This window comes from Salmo salar, chromosome 24 (assembly GCF_965601325.2).
Source record: "Salmo salar chromosome 24, fSalSal1, whole genome shotgun sequence".
NCBI classification, from domain to species: domain Eukaryota; kingdom Metazoa; phylum Chordata; class Actinopteri; order Salmoniformes; family Salmonidae; genus Salmo; species Salmo salar.
Genome location: NC_138314.1, coordinates 1,757,018 through 1,774,580, shown reverse-complemented (window position 1 = coordinate 1,774,580; position 17,563 = coordinate 1,757,018). Strand labels below are relative to the sequence as shown.

At 42.3% G+C, this 17,563-nt stretch overlaps 1 protein-coding gene across 2 annotated transcripts in view; it reads left to right on the top strand.

Moving 5' to 3' along the window:
- Nucleotides 1–17,036, top strand: part of LOC106584883 (SEC14-like protein 2) — a 54,712-nt gene extending 37,676 nt beyond the window's left edge. For both annotated transcript variants that reach the window (XM_014170488.3, XM_014170489.3), the window contains 3 exons: nucleotides 8,168–8,307; nucleotides 11,111–11,280; nucleotides 12,217–17,036. In XM_014170488.3, the coding sequence (XP_014025963.1) occupies nucleotides 8,168–8,307; nucleotides 11,111–11,280; nucleotides 12,217–12,401 (495 nt within the window). In that variant the 3' untranslated portion in view covers nucleotides 12,402–17,036. The remainder of the gene's footprint in view (nucleotides 1–8,167; nucleotides 8,308–11,110; nucleotides 11,281–12,216) is intronic.
- Nucleotides 17,037–17,563: the final 527 nt, after the last annotated feature.

The window sequence follows — 17,563 nt, the reverse complement described above, 5'->3', positions numbered from 1 at the left end:
TTCTGTCTTTTAGAGATGAACGTACTTTGGTGTGAAAAGTGTAAATCAATCGCAGAACAACAGCAATGTCACGTCCTGACCATAGTAAGATATTATTTTCTATGGTAGAGTAGGTCAGGGCGTGACGGGGTGTTTTCTGTTTTCTATTTCTATGTTTAAGTTCTAGGTTTCTATTTCTGTGTTGTTTTTTTTGGATGATCTCCAATTAGAGGCAGCTGGTCCTCGTTGTCTCTAATTGGAGATCATATATAAGTACGTTTTTTTTTCCACCTGTGTTTGTGGGCAGTTATTTTCTGTTTAGTCTCTGTACCTGACAGAACTGTATTCTGATCATTTGTTATTTTGTCTTTAGTGTTTTTTGAGTTAATAAATATCATAATGAGCACTCAACACGCTACGCTTTGGTCCCCTCTCTACGACAGCCGTTACAGAACTGCCCACCACAACTGGATCAAGCAGCGTGCTCGGGAGGAGATGGATACCTGGTCTCTGAAGGAGAGGCTAGACAGGGTAAACTGGACTTGGGGCCAAGTAATAGACAGATATAGAAGCCTGCCAGGGAGGCACGAGAGGCTACAGAAACCCAAATCATTTTTTTGGGGGGGGGCACATGGAGCAGTCGGCGGAGCCGAGGAGTAAACCAGAGACAATCCGGGAGGAGAAAGAAAATTTGGAGAAGGGAGAAATGGGAGAGTTATTGAGTTGGTGGAGGACGCACAAGTTTTTCCCAAAGAAACGTGTCGTCAGTTTGGTGCCACCTGAGTCAGCTCCCCGTACTCGTCCTGAGAAGTGTGTGGAAGTTCCGGAACAAGTGATACCGGCTATACACACCAGGTCTCCAGTACGTCTCAACAGCCCGGTACGTCCTGTGCCTCCTCTCCGCACTCGCCCTGAGGTGCGTGTCATCAGCCCGTGCCACCTGTACCGGTCCTACGCATCAGACCTCCGGTGCGCCTCCACAGCCCAGCATGTCCTGTGCCTCCTCCCCGCACTCGACCTGAGGTGCGTGTTACCAGTCTGGCGCCACCTATGCCAGTCTCACACATCAGACCTCCAGCGACGCTCCCCAGTCCGGAGCCTCCAGCGACGCTCCCCAGTCCGGAGCCTCCAGCGACGCTCCCCAGTCCGGAGCCTCCAGCGACGCTCCCCAGTCCGGAGCCTCCTGAGACGGCGGCCTGCAGCCCGGAGCCTCCTGAGATGATCTACGGTCCGGGGGTACTAAAGCAGAGGGATCAGCAGGTGGAGCGGGGGTTACGCCCCGATCCGGAGCCGCCGCCTCTGCTGGAGGTTATGTGGACTGCATTTGAGCTGCCATAGATAAGAGTTACCCACCCAACCCTCCCTTTTGTTTTTTTGTTGTGTATGTTTAGTGGCATTCGGAGTCTGCACCTTTGGGGGGGTATTGTCACGTCCTGACCATAGTAAGATATTATTTTCTATGGTAGAGTAGGTCAGGGCGTGACAGGGGGTGTTTTGTGTTTTTCTATGTTTTCTATTTCTATGTTTAAGTTCTAGGTTTCTATTTCTATGTTTTTTGGGGGGTGATCTCCAATTAGAGGCAGCTGGTCCTCGTTGTCTATAATTGGAGATCATATTTAAGTAGGGGTTTTTTCCACCTGTGTTTGTGGCCAGTTATTTTCTGTTTAGTCTCTGTACCTGACAGAACTGTATTCTGATCGTTTGCCATTTGTTATTTTGTCTTTAGTGTTTTTTGAGTTAATAAATATCATAATGAGCACTCAACACGCTGCGCTTTGGTCCCCTCTCTACAACAGCCGTTACAAGCAAAGGACCTTGTGAAGATGCTGGAGGAAACAGGTACAAAAGTATCTATATCCACAGTAAAACGAGTCCTATATCGACATAACCTGAAAGGCTGCTCAGCAAGGAAGAAGCCACTGCTCCAAAACGCCATAATAAAAAAGCCAGACTACAGTTTGCAACTGCACATGGGGACAAAGATCGTACTTTTTGGAGAAATGTTCTCTGGTCTGATGAAACTGTTTGGCCATAATGACCATCGTTATGTTTGGGGGAAAAAGGGGGAGGCTTGCAAGCTGAAGAACACCATCCCAACCGTGAAGCACGGGGGTGGCAGCATCATGTTGTGGGGGTGCTTTGCTGCAGGAGGGACTGGTGCACGTCACAAAATAGATGGCATCAGGAGGACGGATAATTATATGGATATATTGACGCAACATCTCAAGACATCAGTCAGGAAGTTAAAGCATGGTCGCAAATGAGTCTCCAAATAGACAATGACCACAAGCATACTTCCTAAGTTGTAGTAAAATGGCTTAACCTGTTGAGGACCCCGTTCCGCCTGCGGATCCCCTAGCCAACAGCCAATGGCATCGCACGGCGCAAAATACAAAACCAACTAAAATACCACAATTCAATTTTCTCAAACAATCAACTATTTTACACCATTTTAAAGATAAGACTCTCGTTAATCTAAACACATTGTCCGATTTCAAAAAGGCTTTACAGCCAAAGCAAAACATTAGATTATGTTAGGAGAGTACATAGACACAAATAATCACACAGCCATTTTCCAAGCAAGCATATATGTCACATAAACCCAAACCACAGCTAAATGCAGCACTAACCTTTGATGGTCTTCATCAGATGACACTCCTAGGACATTATGTTATACAATACATGCATGTTTTGTTCAATCAAGTTCATATTTATATCAAAAACCAGCTTTTTAAATTAGCATGTGATGTTCAGAACTAGCATACCCACCGAAAACATCCGGTGAATTTACTAAATTACTCATGATAAACGTTCACAAAATACATAACAATTATTTTAAGAATTATAGATACAGAACTCCTTTATGCAATCGCGGTGTCAGATTTTAAAATACATTTTTTGGCGAAATCACATTTTGCAATATTCTGAGTAAATAGCTCGGCCATCACGGCTAGCTATTTTGACACCCACCAAGTTTGGGACAACCTAAACTCAGAATTACTATTAGAAAAATGTGATTACATTTGCTGTTCTTCGTCAGAATGCACTCCCAGGACTTCTACTTCAACAACAAATGTTGTTTTGGTTCCAAATAATCCATAGTTATATCCAAATAGCTCTGTTTTGTTCGTGCGTTCAGGTCACTATCTGAAGGGTGACGCGCGAGCGCATTTCGTGACAAAAAAATTAAAAATATTCCATTACCGTACTTAGAAGCATGTCAAAGGCTGTTTAACATCAATTTTTATGCTATTTTTCTCGTAAAATAGCGATAATATTTCAACCGGGCAACGTTGTATTCATTCAAAGGCTGAAAGAAAAAAATGGAGTAGTCTCGTGACCGCGCATCTCCAGTGTCACTGTCCCCAGGCTGACCACTCACAAATTCTGCTGCTGTTCTTTGCCCAGAGACAGCAGACACCCCATTCCACTTTCTGGTGGCTTTAGAGAGCCAATGGAAGCCTTAGAAAGTGTCACGTTACAGCACAGATGCTGTATTTTTGATAGAGATGCAACAGAATGACAACAAATTGTCAGACAGGGCACTTCCTGTATGGAATCTTCTCAGGTTTTGGCCTGCCATATGAGTTCTGTTATACTCACAGACACCATTCAAACAGTGTTAGAAACTTTAGAGTGTTTTCTATCCAAATCTACTAATTATATGCATATTCTAGTTTCTAGGCAGGAGTAGTAACCAGATTAAATCGGGTACGTTTTTTATCCAGCTGTGAAAATACTGCCCCCTATCCCAAAGAAGTTAAGGACAACAAAGTCAAGGTATTGGAGTAGCCATCACAAAGCCCTGACCTCAATCCTATAGAAAATGTGTGGGCAGAACTGAAAAAGCATGTGCGAGCAAGGAGGCCTACTCACCTGACTTCCATTACACCAGCTGTGTCAGGAGGAATGGGCCAAAATTCACCCAACTTATTGTGGGAAGCTTATGGAAGGCTACCCGAAACGTTTGACCCAAGTTAAACAATTTAAAGGCAATGCTACCAAATACTAATTGAGTGTATGTAAACTTCTGACCCACTGGGAATGTGATGAAAGAAATAAAAGCTGAAATAAATCATTCTCTCTACTATTATTCTGACATGTCACATTCTTAAAATAAGGTTGTGATCCTAACTGACCTAAGACAGGGAATTTTACTAGGATTTAATGTCAGGAATTGTGGAAAAACTGAGTTTAAATATATTTGGCTAAGGTGTATGTAAACTTCCGACTTCAACTGTAAGTATATGGATGAGCGATGGCAGAGCGGCATAAGGAAGGTGCAGTAGAAGGTATAAAATACAGTATATACATGTGATATGAGTAATGTAAGATATGTAAACATTATTAGTGGCATTATTTAAAGTGCCATTGTTTAAAGTGACTAGTGATCTATTTATTAAAGTGGCCAGTGATTGGGTCTCAATGTAGGCAGCAGCCTCTCTGAGTTCGTGATTGCTGTTTAGCAGTCTGATGGCCTTGCGATAGAAGCTGTTTTTCAGTCTCTCGGTCCCAGCTTTGATGCACCTGTACTGACCTCGCCTTCTGGATGGTAGCGTTGTGAATATGCAGTGGCTCGGGTGGTTGTTGTCCTTGATGATCTTTATGGCCTTCCTGTGACATCGGGTGGTGTAGGTGTCATGGAGGGCAGGTAGTTTTCCCCCGGTGATGCGTTGTGCAGACCGCAGCACCCTCTGGAGAGCTTTGCGGTTGAGGGCGGTGCAGATGCCGTACAAGCTGTGATACGGCCCGACAGGATGCTCTCGATTGTGTATCTGTAAAAGTTTGTCAGGGTTTTGGGTGACGAGCCACATTTCTTCAGCCTCCTGAGGTTGAAGAGGCGCTAGAGGAATAACCTTCATTTCTCCAAACAAGAATAGACTGATGAGCTTCAGAAGAAAGTTATTTGTTTCTGGCCATTTTGAGCCTGTAATCGAACCTACAAATACTGATGCTCCAGATACACAACTAGTCTAAAGAAGGCCAATTTTATTGCTTCTTAAATTAGAACAACAGTTTTCAGCTGGGCTAACATAATTGCAAAAGGGTTTTCTAATGATCAATTAGCCTTTTAAAACAATAGACTTGGATTAACTAACACAACGTGCCATTGGAACACAGGAGTGATGGTTGCTGATAATGGGCCTCTGTACGCCTATGTAGATATTACATAAAAAAATAATCTGTTTCATCCGACATTTATAGCTTATTTGCTGTAGAGTGAGATCGGACTGGGTCTGTGTGTACACTACAGGCAGATTATGCAACAGTCAGTCAAGTTTTAAAGATCATTTTTAACACCTTTATCGTTGACAGTGCCACAAATGCATTTGGATCAAGGTCCTGTTTGTGTCTGCACCTGTGCTCAGCTCAACATTTCCCATGGCTTGCTGTGTTATCCTAGACATGTAATGAATGGTCTTGTGTGATTTGACTGTGGACCAATGCTAATTGCCCTATTCTTATGGTTGAGGTGAACCATCCCATCTTTCTCACCCTTCACTCACATATGGAATACAATCACCCCTTATTGGCCCCTCTCCCCCCCCCCCCCCCCCCCCCCCCCCCCGGTGGTTCTCAATTACTGCTGCAACCAGCATTTTTTACTTCCGTCTGTGTTTGGTCAGTCAGTATTTCTCAAATCCTTGGTTTGCTTGAGCTGAGGGCTCAGACTGTTTAGGAAGATGAAATCATTAGCCAGTAAGGTGGTCTAAAGAAAATTGTTGGTCTTGTTATTATGCAAATAAATTACAAAATTCAACTCTGAGGCTGATACTCTGGACTTTTATTTCTCAACTGAAAGTATGCGAAGCGCAAAAGCCTATGATAAAACATGTAACCGCAGCAGATTCATAGTTGTAGAAAGTAAAGCTTTCTTTTTTATTTCCTTGTAAGTTCTTCCCTAAAAAATGTCCTGCTGACTTTCATAACATTTTTATCAGCTACAGTGTCTTGCAAAAGTATTCATCCCCCTTGGTGTTTTAACTATTTTGTTGAATAATTTTATTTGGATTTTATGTAATGGACATGCACAAAATAGTCCAAATTGGTGAAGTGAAATGAAAAAAAATGACTTGTTTCAAAAAATATATTTTTTTTAATGGAAAAGTGGTGCGTGCATATGTATTCACCCCCTTTGCTATGAAGCCCCTAAATAAGATCTGGTGCAACCAATTACCTTCAGAAGTCACATAATTAGTTAGATTGCACACAGGTGGACTTTATATAAGTGTCACATGATCTCAGTAATATATATATATATATATATATACACTGCTCAAAAAAATAAAGGGAACACTTAAACAACACAATGTAACTCCAAGTCAATCACACTTCTGTGAAATCAAACTGTCCACTTAGGAAGCAACACTGATTGACAATACATTTCACATGCTGTTGTGCAAATGGAATAGACAACAGGTGGAAATTATAGGCAATTAGCAAGACACCCCCAATAAAGGAGTGGTTCTGCAGGTGGTGACCACAGACCTCTTCTCAGTTCCTATGCTTCCTGGCTGATGTTTTGGTCACTTTTGAATGCTGGCGGTGCTTTCACTCTAGTGGTAGCATGAGACGGAGTCTACAACCCACACAAGTGGCTCAGGTAGTGCAGCTCATCCAGGATGGCACATCAATGCAAGCTGTGGCAAGAAGGTTTGCTGTGTCTGTCAGCGTAGTGTCCAGAGCATGGAGGCGCTACCAGGAGACAGGCCAGTACATCAGGAGATGTGGAGGAGGCCGTAGGAGGGCAACAACCCAGCAGCAGGACCGCTACCTCCGCCTTTGTGCAAGGAGGAGCAGGAGGAGCACTGCCAGAGCCCTGCAAAATGACCTCCAGCAGGCCGCAAATGTGCATGTGTTTGCTCAAACGGTCAGAAACAGACTCCATGAGGGTGGTATGAGGGCCCGACGTCCACAGGTGGGGGTTGTGCTTACAGCCCAACACCGTGCAGGACGTTTGGCATTTGCCAGTGAACCCCAAGATTGGCAAATTCGCCACTGGCACCCAGTGCTCTTCATAGATGAAAGTAGGTTCACACTGAGCACATGTGACAGACGTGACAGAGTCTGGAGACGCCGTGGAGAACGTTCTGCTGCCTGCAACATCCTCCAGCATGACCGGTTTGGCGGTGGGTCAGTCATGGTGTGGGGTGGCATTTCTTTGGAGGGCCGCACAGCCCTCCATGTGCTCGCCAGAGGTAGCCTGACTGCCATTAGGTACCGAGATGAGATCCTCAGACCCCTTGTGAGACCATATGCTGGTGCGGTTGGACCTGGATTCCTCCTAATGCAAGACAATGCTAGACCTCATGTGGCTGGAGTGTGTCAGCAGTTCCTGCAAGAGGAAGGCATTGATGCTATGGAGTGGCCCGCCCGTTCCCCAGACCTGAATCCAATTGAGCACATCTGGGACATGTCTCGCTCCATCCACCAACGCCACATTGCACCACAGACTGTCCAGGAGTTGGGGGATGCTTTAGTCCAGGTCTGGGAGGAGATCCCTCAGGAGACCATCCGCCACCTCATTAGGAGCATGCCCAGGCGTTGTAGGGAGTTCATACAGGCACGTGGAGGCCACACACACTACTGAGCCTCATTTTGACTTGTTTTAAGGACATTACATCAAAGTTGGATCAGCCTGTAGTGTGGTTTTCCACTTTAATTTTGAGTGTGACTCCAAATCCTCCATGGGTTGATAAATTGGATTTCCATTGATTATTGAGAATCTGTGGTATGACTTAAAGATTGCTGTACACCAGCGGAACCCATCCAAATTGAAGGAGCTGGAGCAGTTTTGCCTTGAAGAATGGGCAGAAATCCCAGTGGCTAGTTGTGCCAAGCTTATAGAGACATACCCAAAGAGAATTACAGCTGTAATTGCTGCAAAAGGTGGCTCTACAAAGTATTGACTTTTTTTTTGGGGGGGGGGGGATAGTTATGCACGCTCAAGTTTTCAGTTCTTTCATCATATTTCTTGTTTGATTCACAATAAAAAATATTTTGCATCTTCAAAGTCGTGTACATGTTGTGCAAATCAAATGATATAACCCCCCAAAAAAATCCATTCTAATTCCAGGTTGTAAGGCAACAAAATAGGAAAAATGCCAAGGTGGTCAATACTTTCGCAAGCCACTGTAACCCCACAACATCCATCCTCTTACTCTGTCTAAATATGTGTGTATTCAAGATCCACTATGCTGGGACAGTGCCTACGTCCTACTATGTTCGTGAGTCAGTGAAGGTGGACTATGAACAGTGTCTAACAGTCAGCCGTGGCTCCTCACAGCAGCTAGAATATGAGATCCTCTGCCCTGGCTGTGTGCTCAGGTGAGTGGACCGATATTACTACCGCTATTTCTTTCTATCCCTCCCTCTTTCTCTGTCTTACCTCTCTCTAACCCCAATACCTGTCCTGTTCTATCTCGGCATCCCTTATTTTCCACCCCCACCATTATTTTCCTCTCTATCTCTTTATTACCCTCCTTAACTCTAGTGTAGGGTAGCCCTGCATCGAGTCCGATACCCACGGTTCCCCGTGGTTGATCCGCAAAAATGTCAGCTGGTGGGTGAAATGAAAACGTTCTTTCAACCCACGGGTCGGCTCGCGATTCAGAACAATTATATTCCGGGTCGAAACATTTTAAATCAATATAAAAAAAAATGTTTATAAACCCAGGACTTGTTGTGTTGCATTGTGTTGCGAATTCCATTCTGTGAGCGATGAGGCAGACATATAAGCTACCAGCCACGCACGCTGTGGATCAGGGAACTGTCCATTATTTGTGTGGTGCTGAAATGTATTTTTCGACCCCCCACACGAGAATACTTTGCCAAGTGTTCTTTCCTTGGCTAGCTTAGCTCATGTGAAAATGGCCAACGTAGGTATTTGTTTACTGGTATTTGTTTACGATAGGCTAATTTAGTTTATTATCAGTTAACTATTACGTTACTCCAGACATTCATTTGCAGCCTTTCTTAAAGTATGGGTTGGGTCGCGCACCTGTTAATGGTGGGTAAATTTATAATTATTTCATTAATTACTGGAATTGATTTGGCCAAGTGCGCTCTCTGCTTAGCAGCGGTCTCTGCTCAGTTTGGCAGCTGCGTTAGTGTGAGAGGGAGGTGCCCGTGTGCTTCGCGGTTTACCTGATCTTTTTTCTGCAGTTTTCTTGAAGATTACTCCGCGACACAGGCGATGCAGCACTGTCGTTCAACAGCAGACGATGCGCTGTCTGCCACTGACTTGTCATTCCCACTCACCATCATTCACCGCTGTCATCAAATGGATTCATGCTAGCCACAAGTTCTGACTGAGTTCAATTGTCATGAAATGCATATACAGCGATGAGTTTCTCTTTCATAGAAACTTAAAGCGAAGAGCGCCCACAATGTGTTTTGTGCGGGGAAGTGCTTAGTAATGAAACGACACCTCCTGACCAAACATCCACAGCTTGAAGGTAAACCCAGGGAGTTCTTTCAGAACAGGGCAGCATGCTTCAGGAAACAGTGCTTCGACAGTGGAAAAGTAAGTCAGCTAGCAAGGCATTGTTGTCATTTTATAACAGGTGATGATAAGCAGAAATAAGGGAGTACTAACTAATTCTCAATAGTAGATGTGAGTTTCTCTTTCAAACAATCTCCTGGCCTTGTACACAGCTAATAGCTATCATTCGCCAAAGCAAGCTAGCTACTGATAGTGCAACCCTAGTAACAGTACAAATGAAGATGAAAAATGATCAGGCCTACTGTACATTTTACTGTAGAAATTATTGTTGAAAACTGGTCTAGGTTGGAACTGTTGCTGTTATAATACAATAATATTTTTTATTCTTAACTGGAGTAAACTGATTGAAGCAAGATGCTTTTTTAGGCAAACACAGCTGTCTCCTGCCTGACTGAGAAAGCAGTAGATGTTCTGGTCCAGTTTGGCACCACATACCTATGCGAGTCAGGGTTCTCAACTCTGACATACTTAAAAAACAAGTACAGAAACAGTTTCAAGGCTGAGCATGACCTCAGTATTGCACTGTCAAGAACGGAGCCCAGAATAGACATGCTCTCAATAGGACTGTGTGTTTGGGTGTTTTCTGGTCTACATCTGTGTGATGTGATCAATCAGTTTATTCCAGTTCAAAAGAAAAACTATGTATTTTATTGCAACAGTTCCAACCTAAACTTTCTTTCAACAATAATTTCTACAGCAAGATGTACAGTAGGCCTGATAATTTTTCAGCTGTAGTGATACTTAGGGTTGCACTATCAAAAGCCTGTGTGTGTGTTCTGTTATTAATTTGTGTGATGTGATCAATCAGTTTATTCCAGTTCAGAATGAAAATGATTTATTGTATTTTAACAGCAACAGTTTCAACCTAGACAGATATCTAACAGTGTTTTTAACGGGGGAAAATAAACATTAATATATATTTATATGGATATTTAATTTCATTGTTATTTGTTTTTGTCTATATTGCATTTGTTTTAGGCATAAGGGCAATGAAATATACCAATATTTATGTATAGTTGCATATTTTCCTAAGCTTGGGTCCCAGGAAAACACAGAATTTCTCATTTGGGTCCCAGGCTGAAAAAGTTTAAGAACCCCTGATTTAGACCATAACGCTGGCCATATCAAGTTTAAACCGGTGCACTGGTGAAAGTTTGAGCAGGCCTAGGTTATAGCCTACTAAATAAATGTAGTTTTGCATCCTATATTCTGGGAATTGTTTATATGCTTTTCAATTAAACAGTTTTACTATCTAAACAATATTGAATGTAAAGGTCTTGTTTTATTATGTCGGCTATAGGCTTTCATTAGGTAAGAAGGCTAATTAGAAGACCCTTTTTCAGAGCAATTTTAGTTGTCAATGTGCCACATCTCATTGGAAAAAAATTATTTTGTCGTTCTGGCATGGTTTCATGGCATAGTTTCCTTTTATCTAAATGTTGATTAGACATGCATATACATTAATTCATGCAGGGAGGGGAATAATAGCCTATGACTGGAGTCATAAAAACGATTAAATAAATTGATGTTATTTGGTGGGTCACGGATCGGCTCTCGGAACAATTCTATGCGGGTGTGTCGGGTTATATAATTATATAATGTAATATAATATCTCCCCCCATGCAGGTGGCAGTTTTCTAGTGATGGGGCAGACATCGGCTTTGGGGTGTTTATGAAGGGCAAGATAGGAGAGAGGCAGAATGCAGGGCAGATGCAGGAGGTGGTTCCCAGCCAGAGATACAACGCACACCTGGTGCCCGAAGACGGCTCTCTCACCTGCAGCGAGCCTGGGGTCTGTGAGTACAGGACAGCTAGACAGAGACACATAAGCGATTTTAAACTTATACCCCTTTCACACTATCGTGCCATCCCAAACCAAACTGTGCTGGCTTGGGTATTTTCTTTTCACATTGCCTTTTTTTCATGGTTCCAGCAACTTTAAAGCTTGGTTTGATTAGTCTCAGTAGTGTGAAAGGCCCTACAGTGGGTTAGAACAGGGGTACAGTGACACATGAAGACTTGGGTAGGGGCACATAAGAACCTAGTCTAGTGGTACTAGACAGAGATTGGATCTCAGCCTACCAGTATAACACTAGCCCACCGTGTGACTACTTTACAGACCTGTGTCTTTGCCTGTTGGGTGATGCTTTTCCTACTTCTGAGGGTATATCCGTGGTCAGTGAATCGTTCTGATAAGGAATGCGTTGTTTGCATCACCAAGCGGTGCCCAGGAAATAATTTAATCCAATTGTTAGATGCTACCACCCCACCTCCAAATCAAAACCAATGTTTGTCCGCACACACTATTCTACTTCTTGTCTGCTTCCTGTCTGCAAGGCTGATTAGCTAGACAAAAAGGTGTGAAACACAGACGTGTGCATGCAAAGTGAGAACACAACATGGAATCCATGTTTGATTTTGATTTGGAGGGGGGTATCAGATATCAATTAGATCGAATTCTTACTTGGACACTGCTCAGCGACGCAAACGACAACTCCCTAATCAGAACTGTTTACCGATTGCGGATGTAAGCTCGGTCGTGGGAAAAGTGTCACCAAATAACTAGCAAGGTGGGTGCATGTTATAAAACTAGACCCAGGTTCCACTCAGGTCTAGAAACTGGGCAAATAAGAACCAGGCCTTGCATACAAGAACACAAAGAGGACAAGGGCCGGAGTAAAGGTGTAGGACTTGACTTAGGCGACATCCATGTTGTTTTCTTTCTTCTTCAGATGTGCTGCGGTTTGACAACACCTACAGTATCTTCCAGTCCAAACGCATCAGCTTCACCGTCGAGGTCCTGCTCCCAGGCCAATCTCAGTCTCCGAAAAAACAGGCTGGCTCACAAGTGGAGGCCAGCAACCAATCGCAGTCTCCGAATAACCAGGGTGGGTCAGAATCTGGGGCCAGCAGCTAATTGTGACAGACGTTACTGAGCTAGAGCTAGTCTCAGCCCCGGCCATGGTCAGTGAAGTCAGACCTGAAACCACTGAAACAGACTCCAGTGATCAGCACTGAGGTACTTCATCTGACAATGGGTCATTGTGCTGCTCACGAATGAAGGTATGTAGCTCTGGTCCAGTGCATTACATGCGGCTTGCTGATGCTGAGACTTCTACATCTGCAAGCCACACGTAATGCCCTGGACCAGAGCTAGAATGTACAATGAAGAGAAACAAGTCCACAACTCAGGGTCCCTGGAGTAGAGGAGATGTTGTCAAACACAGACGGAAATAACTGGTTTACTTTTTACAATAAGTGTATGGCTTTTAAAAATCTATTTAATTTTTTATGACCAGGAAGTATAGTATATCTGAATGTCATTGAGGGTCCAGGGTGTATTATTTTACAATGCTGAGAGCAGAGCAGCAAGACCTCAGGAGATATTTATTTCGTCAACACTCCTCCATATAACCATCTGTTCATGTAGAATCTCTTTTCCTTGGCAACAACGCATTATGGGCATCACCCTCTCTTTCTCTCTCTCAAGCACTGGTTGAATTTCAAGGTTTTTCCTTGATTTCTCATGTCCTTGATTCCTCACCTTCTTCTCAAAAGGCAAGGAATAAGGAAATACTTTTGAGATGTACCCTCTCGCTCTCACTCTTTCTCTCTTCTTTCTGTCATGATTTATGAGTCAAGACAAAATTAGGCCATTTTGAGTATGCCTTTTTCTTTTCAAAATCAACACAGTTCTGTTCAAATGAATATGTTGACATACCGGTAGTTTTATTTTCAGGGAAAACAAATCTGTATTTTGTCTTTTAAATGTTAGAACATGAAAGGCAAGAAATCTTTGAAAATGCTAATATCCACTGTCCAAAATATGTATCATTATGCATTATTGCAGTAGAATGACATTCCATGTTGTTGTGTAACCTTCAGCAGCAATTTGTTCCTGTATAGGGTTGCAATTTGCAAAATTCCAGCAACTTTCCCAAAATTCCCAGGATTTCCCAAAATTCCCAGGATTTATCTATATGTAACAACGAGAGACATACATGCCCTGGTGTAAATGCTTGCCTTAAATACGTCAGTGTGTTTAAAGAATGTGCAGCACTAAACGAACTGGCCCTTATGGGCAGTTGAAACACTCAAAACGCTCTATTATATGTAATCTGTAAACTGTACTTCATATTGATTGAAGTCGTCTTCTGCCAGCATCTTGATAAAGTATTTTGCACAGTGAAAATCATGGAATGTAGCTAGCTATTATAGCCTTATTTGAAGTTGGTTTGTGCTCACTGTTCAATAGATAATTTATGTTACCTTTATGTATTTTATTAATGAGTAGGGGGAACAGTACCCACTCCAAAACATTTAAATTGTTATCTTTTTGTGAACATTTGTCAATCTTTTCTTTAGTTAAAATTAGAAACATGTAATTTATTTTTGTAGAATTCATGTAGTCAGTGCATTTTTAATGTAACAGAAACAAATCTGAGCTGTATCAATCTATTGGGAAAATAATATACATGTTTGAATCAACTTGAAAGAATCTCGTCCACTAGCCGTCTCTCTTTCTCTGTCTAACCTGTATGCAGATGTGGTAACAGTTAAGCCTGGGGACTGAATATACAGTATACTAACTAAACAAGTACTTGGATGTACAGTATGGTACAAAATGATCGCACTTTAGAGCCCTGACAGTACCTTAGTCTACAAAAGTAAAGGTATGTCTGTGTCTTTCTCCAGTAGTTGTATCTATTGTCTGACTGTTAGTTTTCTAAGCATTTATTTTATTAGGAACATCTTCAGTTGAAGTCGGAAGTTTACATACACTTAGGTTGGAGTCATTAAAACTCGTTTTTCAACCACTCCACAAATTTCTTGTTAACAAACTATAGTTTTGACAAGTCGGTTAGGACATCAACTTTGTGCATGACACAAGTAATTTTTCCAACAACAATTGTTTACAGACAGATTATTTCACTTCAAATTCACTGTATCACAATTCCAGTGGGTCAGAAGTTAACATACACTACATTGACTGTGCGTTTAAACAGCTTGGAAAATTCAAGAAAATGATGTCATGGCTTTAGAAGCTTCTGATAGGCTAATTGACATCATCTGAGTCAATTGGAGGTGTACCTGTGGATGTATTTCAAGGCCTACCTTCAAACTCAGTGCCTCCTTGCTTGACATCATGGGGAAATCTAAATAAATCAGCCAAGACCTCAGAAAAAGAATTGTGGACCTCCACAAGTCTGGTTCATCCTTGAAAGCAATTTCCAAATGCCTGAAGGTACCACGTTCATCTGTACAAACAATAGTACGCAAGTATAAACACCATGGGACCACGCAGCCGTCATACTGCTCAGGAAGGAGACGCGTTCTGTCTCCTAGAGATGAATGCACTTTGGTGCGAAAAGTGCAAATCAATCCCAGAACAACAGCAAAGGACCTTGTGAAGATGCTGGAGGAAACAGGTACAAAAGTATCTATATCCACAGTAAAACGAGTCCTATATCGACTTAACCTGAAAGGCCGCTCAGCAAGGAAGAAGCCACTGCTCCAAAACCGCCATAAAGAAGCCAGACTACAGTTTGCAACTGCACATGGGGACAAAGATCGTACTTTTTGGAGCAATGTCCTCTGGTCTGATGAAACAAAAATAGAACTGTTTGGCCATAATGACCATCATTATGTTTGGAGGAAAAAGGGGGAGGCTTGCAAGCCGAAGAACACCATCCTAACCGTGAAGCACGGGGGTGGCAGCATCATGTTGTGGGGGTGCTTTGCTGCACTTCACAAAATAGATGGCATTATGAGGGAGGAAAATTATGTGGATATATTGAAGCAACATCTCAAGACATCAGTCAGGAAGTTAAAGCTTGGTCGCAAATGGGTCTTTCAAATGGACAATGACCCCAAGCATACTTACAAAGTTGTTGCAAAATGGCTTAAGGACAACAAAGTCAAGGCATTGGAGTGGCCATCACAAAGCCCTGACCTCAATCCCATAGAATTTTTTTGGGCTGAACTGAAAAAGCGTGTGCGAGCAAGGAGGCCTACAAACCTGTCTCAGTTACACCAGCTCTGTCAGGAGGAATGTGCCAAAATTCACCCAACTTATTTTGGGAAGCTTGTGGAAGGTTACCCAAAACGTTTGACTCAAGTTAAACAATTTAAAGGCAATGCTACCAAATACTAATTGAGTGTATGTAAACTTCTGACCCACTGGGAATGTGATGAAAGAAATAAAAGCTGAAATGAATCATTCTCTCTACTGTTATTCTGACATTTCACATTCTTAAAATAAAGTGGTGGTCCTAACTGACCAAAAACAGGGAATTTATACAAGGATTAAATGTCAGGAATTGTGAAAAACTGAGTTTAAATGTATTTGGCTAAGATGTATGTAAACTTCCGACTTCAACTGTACTATTAAAACATTATTTTTTTAGGTAATTAGTATTTTATTTTTGTCAGGGAGCATGCACAATACATTTTTAACCAGACTTAGCTACAAAGCTCATTTTATCTGCAGTCCGTGAGCAGGAAACAAAGACATCCTCATGAAATACAGCACAGCAATATCTCACATTATACACAGCAGAATTACAACAATACATAATCAAATGTATATGCTTGCCTTTCTACAGAAAACAAATTATATGTTCTACTAACTTAATTTTCTAAAAAACTTTACAACTGGCATCAGCACTTTCCTTAGCTCATCTCTGTGTTGCATGAGCTGGTCTCCTATCTGCCCAACTTTCTCTCTCAGCACCTCGGCTTTCCTATGAAACCTTTCATTGCATGTTTTAAGCCTAACCCTCACCATCTTTGTACACTCCATCTCTGCATTGTTCCAGCTCTCTCTCTACCATAGACTACAGATCTTCACATACAAGCATCCCATACATACATATGTCCCATACAAGCGTCGCTACAGGGTTCAGCCGCTCCAGAGGGTAGAGCCAAATTGTCAGAGGAACAGCCTTCTCTCCTCTGTCCCTGAGTAGCTCAGGGAGGGACTTACAGAGATCATCTATCTCTCTGTCACCTCTGACCCTTCTCTTTGGCCCAATACCGCTATAGTATACGCAGGAGGAACCAGAGGAAAAGTACACCTCAGAATCAGCTAGTTCAGTGGCTCCATACTGAACTTTACAATGTGGGATACTTTTCTTCACTATGGGGATTGTCACGTCCTGGCCAGTATAAGGGTTAATTGTCATTTTAGTTTGGTCAGGACGTGGCAGAGGGTATTTGTTTTATGTGGTTCAGGGTGGTGTGTTAGTTAGGAGGGCGTTTGATTTATTATTTCCGGGTTTTGAGTTATGGTCTATGTTGATGTATTTCTATGTGTAGTCTGGTTGATCTATTTCTATGTTGCGTTAATTGGGGTGGACTTCCAATTGAAGGCAGCCGTGTGGTGTTGCCTTTGATTGGAAGTCCTATATTAGTTGGGTGTGTTTGTCTGTGTATTTGTGGGAGATTGTTCTGTGTTTAGCCTTGTCAGACTGTCTGTTGATCGTTCGTTCTCTTGTTTGTTATTTTGTACGTTCGTTCTGAGTTAATAAACGTCAAGATGAGTTTACACATACCTGCTGCGTTTTGGTCCTCCATTACCAACGACAATCGTGACAGGGATTCCCGAATTAGGAATTTATGCTTTTCCAATAGCATGCCTTTCCTATGCACTTCTCAGTCTTTGGTATTCATACTTACCTAATTCAGTTGCGTAACGCGCTCTGCAGGTGTGGCTTCCTTGCGAGCACTGAATACATTTCAGACCCTCCCTTTTACTGGCCAATAGATTTTCTTGTGGAGTTTTTATTCAATGGGGTTTTCAGTACATTTATCTTAAGCCATTCCTTTAAATACGGTGCACCTTTTAGTTTTAATTTTGTCGACAGACTCGAGAGAACGGGCTCAGAATATTAGGGAACAATGAAAGAAAGCCATCTAAATATATGCATATACGTCTCCGTTTCAGCACCAAGTGGTAGATTTAAAAATACTATATTATTTAGAATTAGGAAAATATTTATAAATCATAAAAAACTTGGTTGGAGAGCCTTTACACACAAAAGAAAGGTTTGATTCATTCTGAAAATTGCCACATTCAGT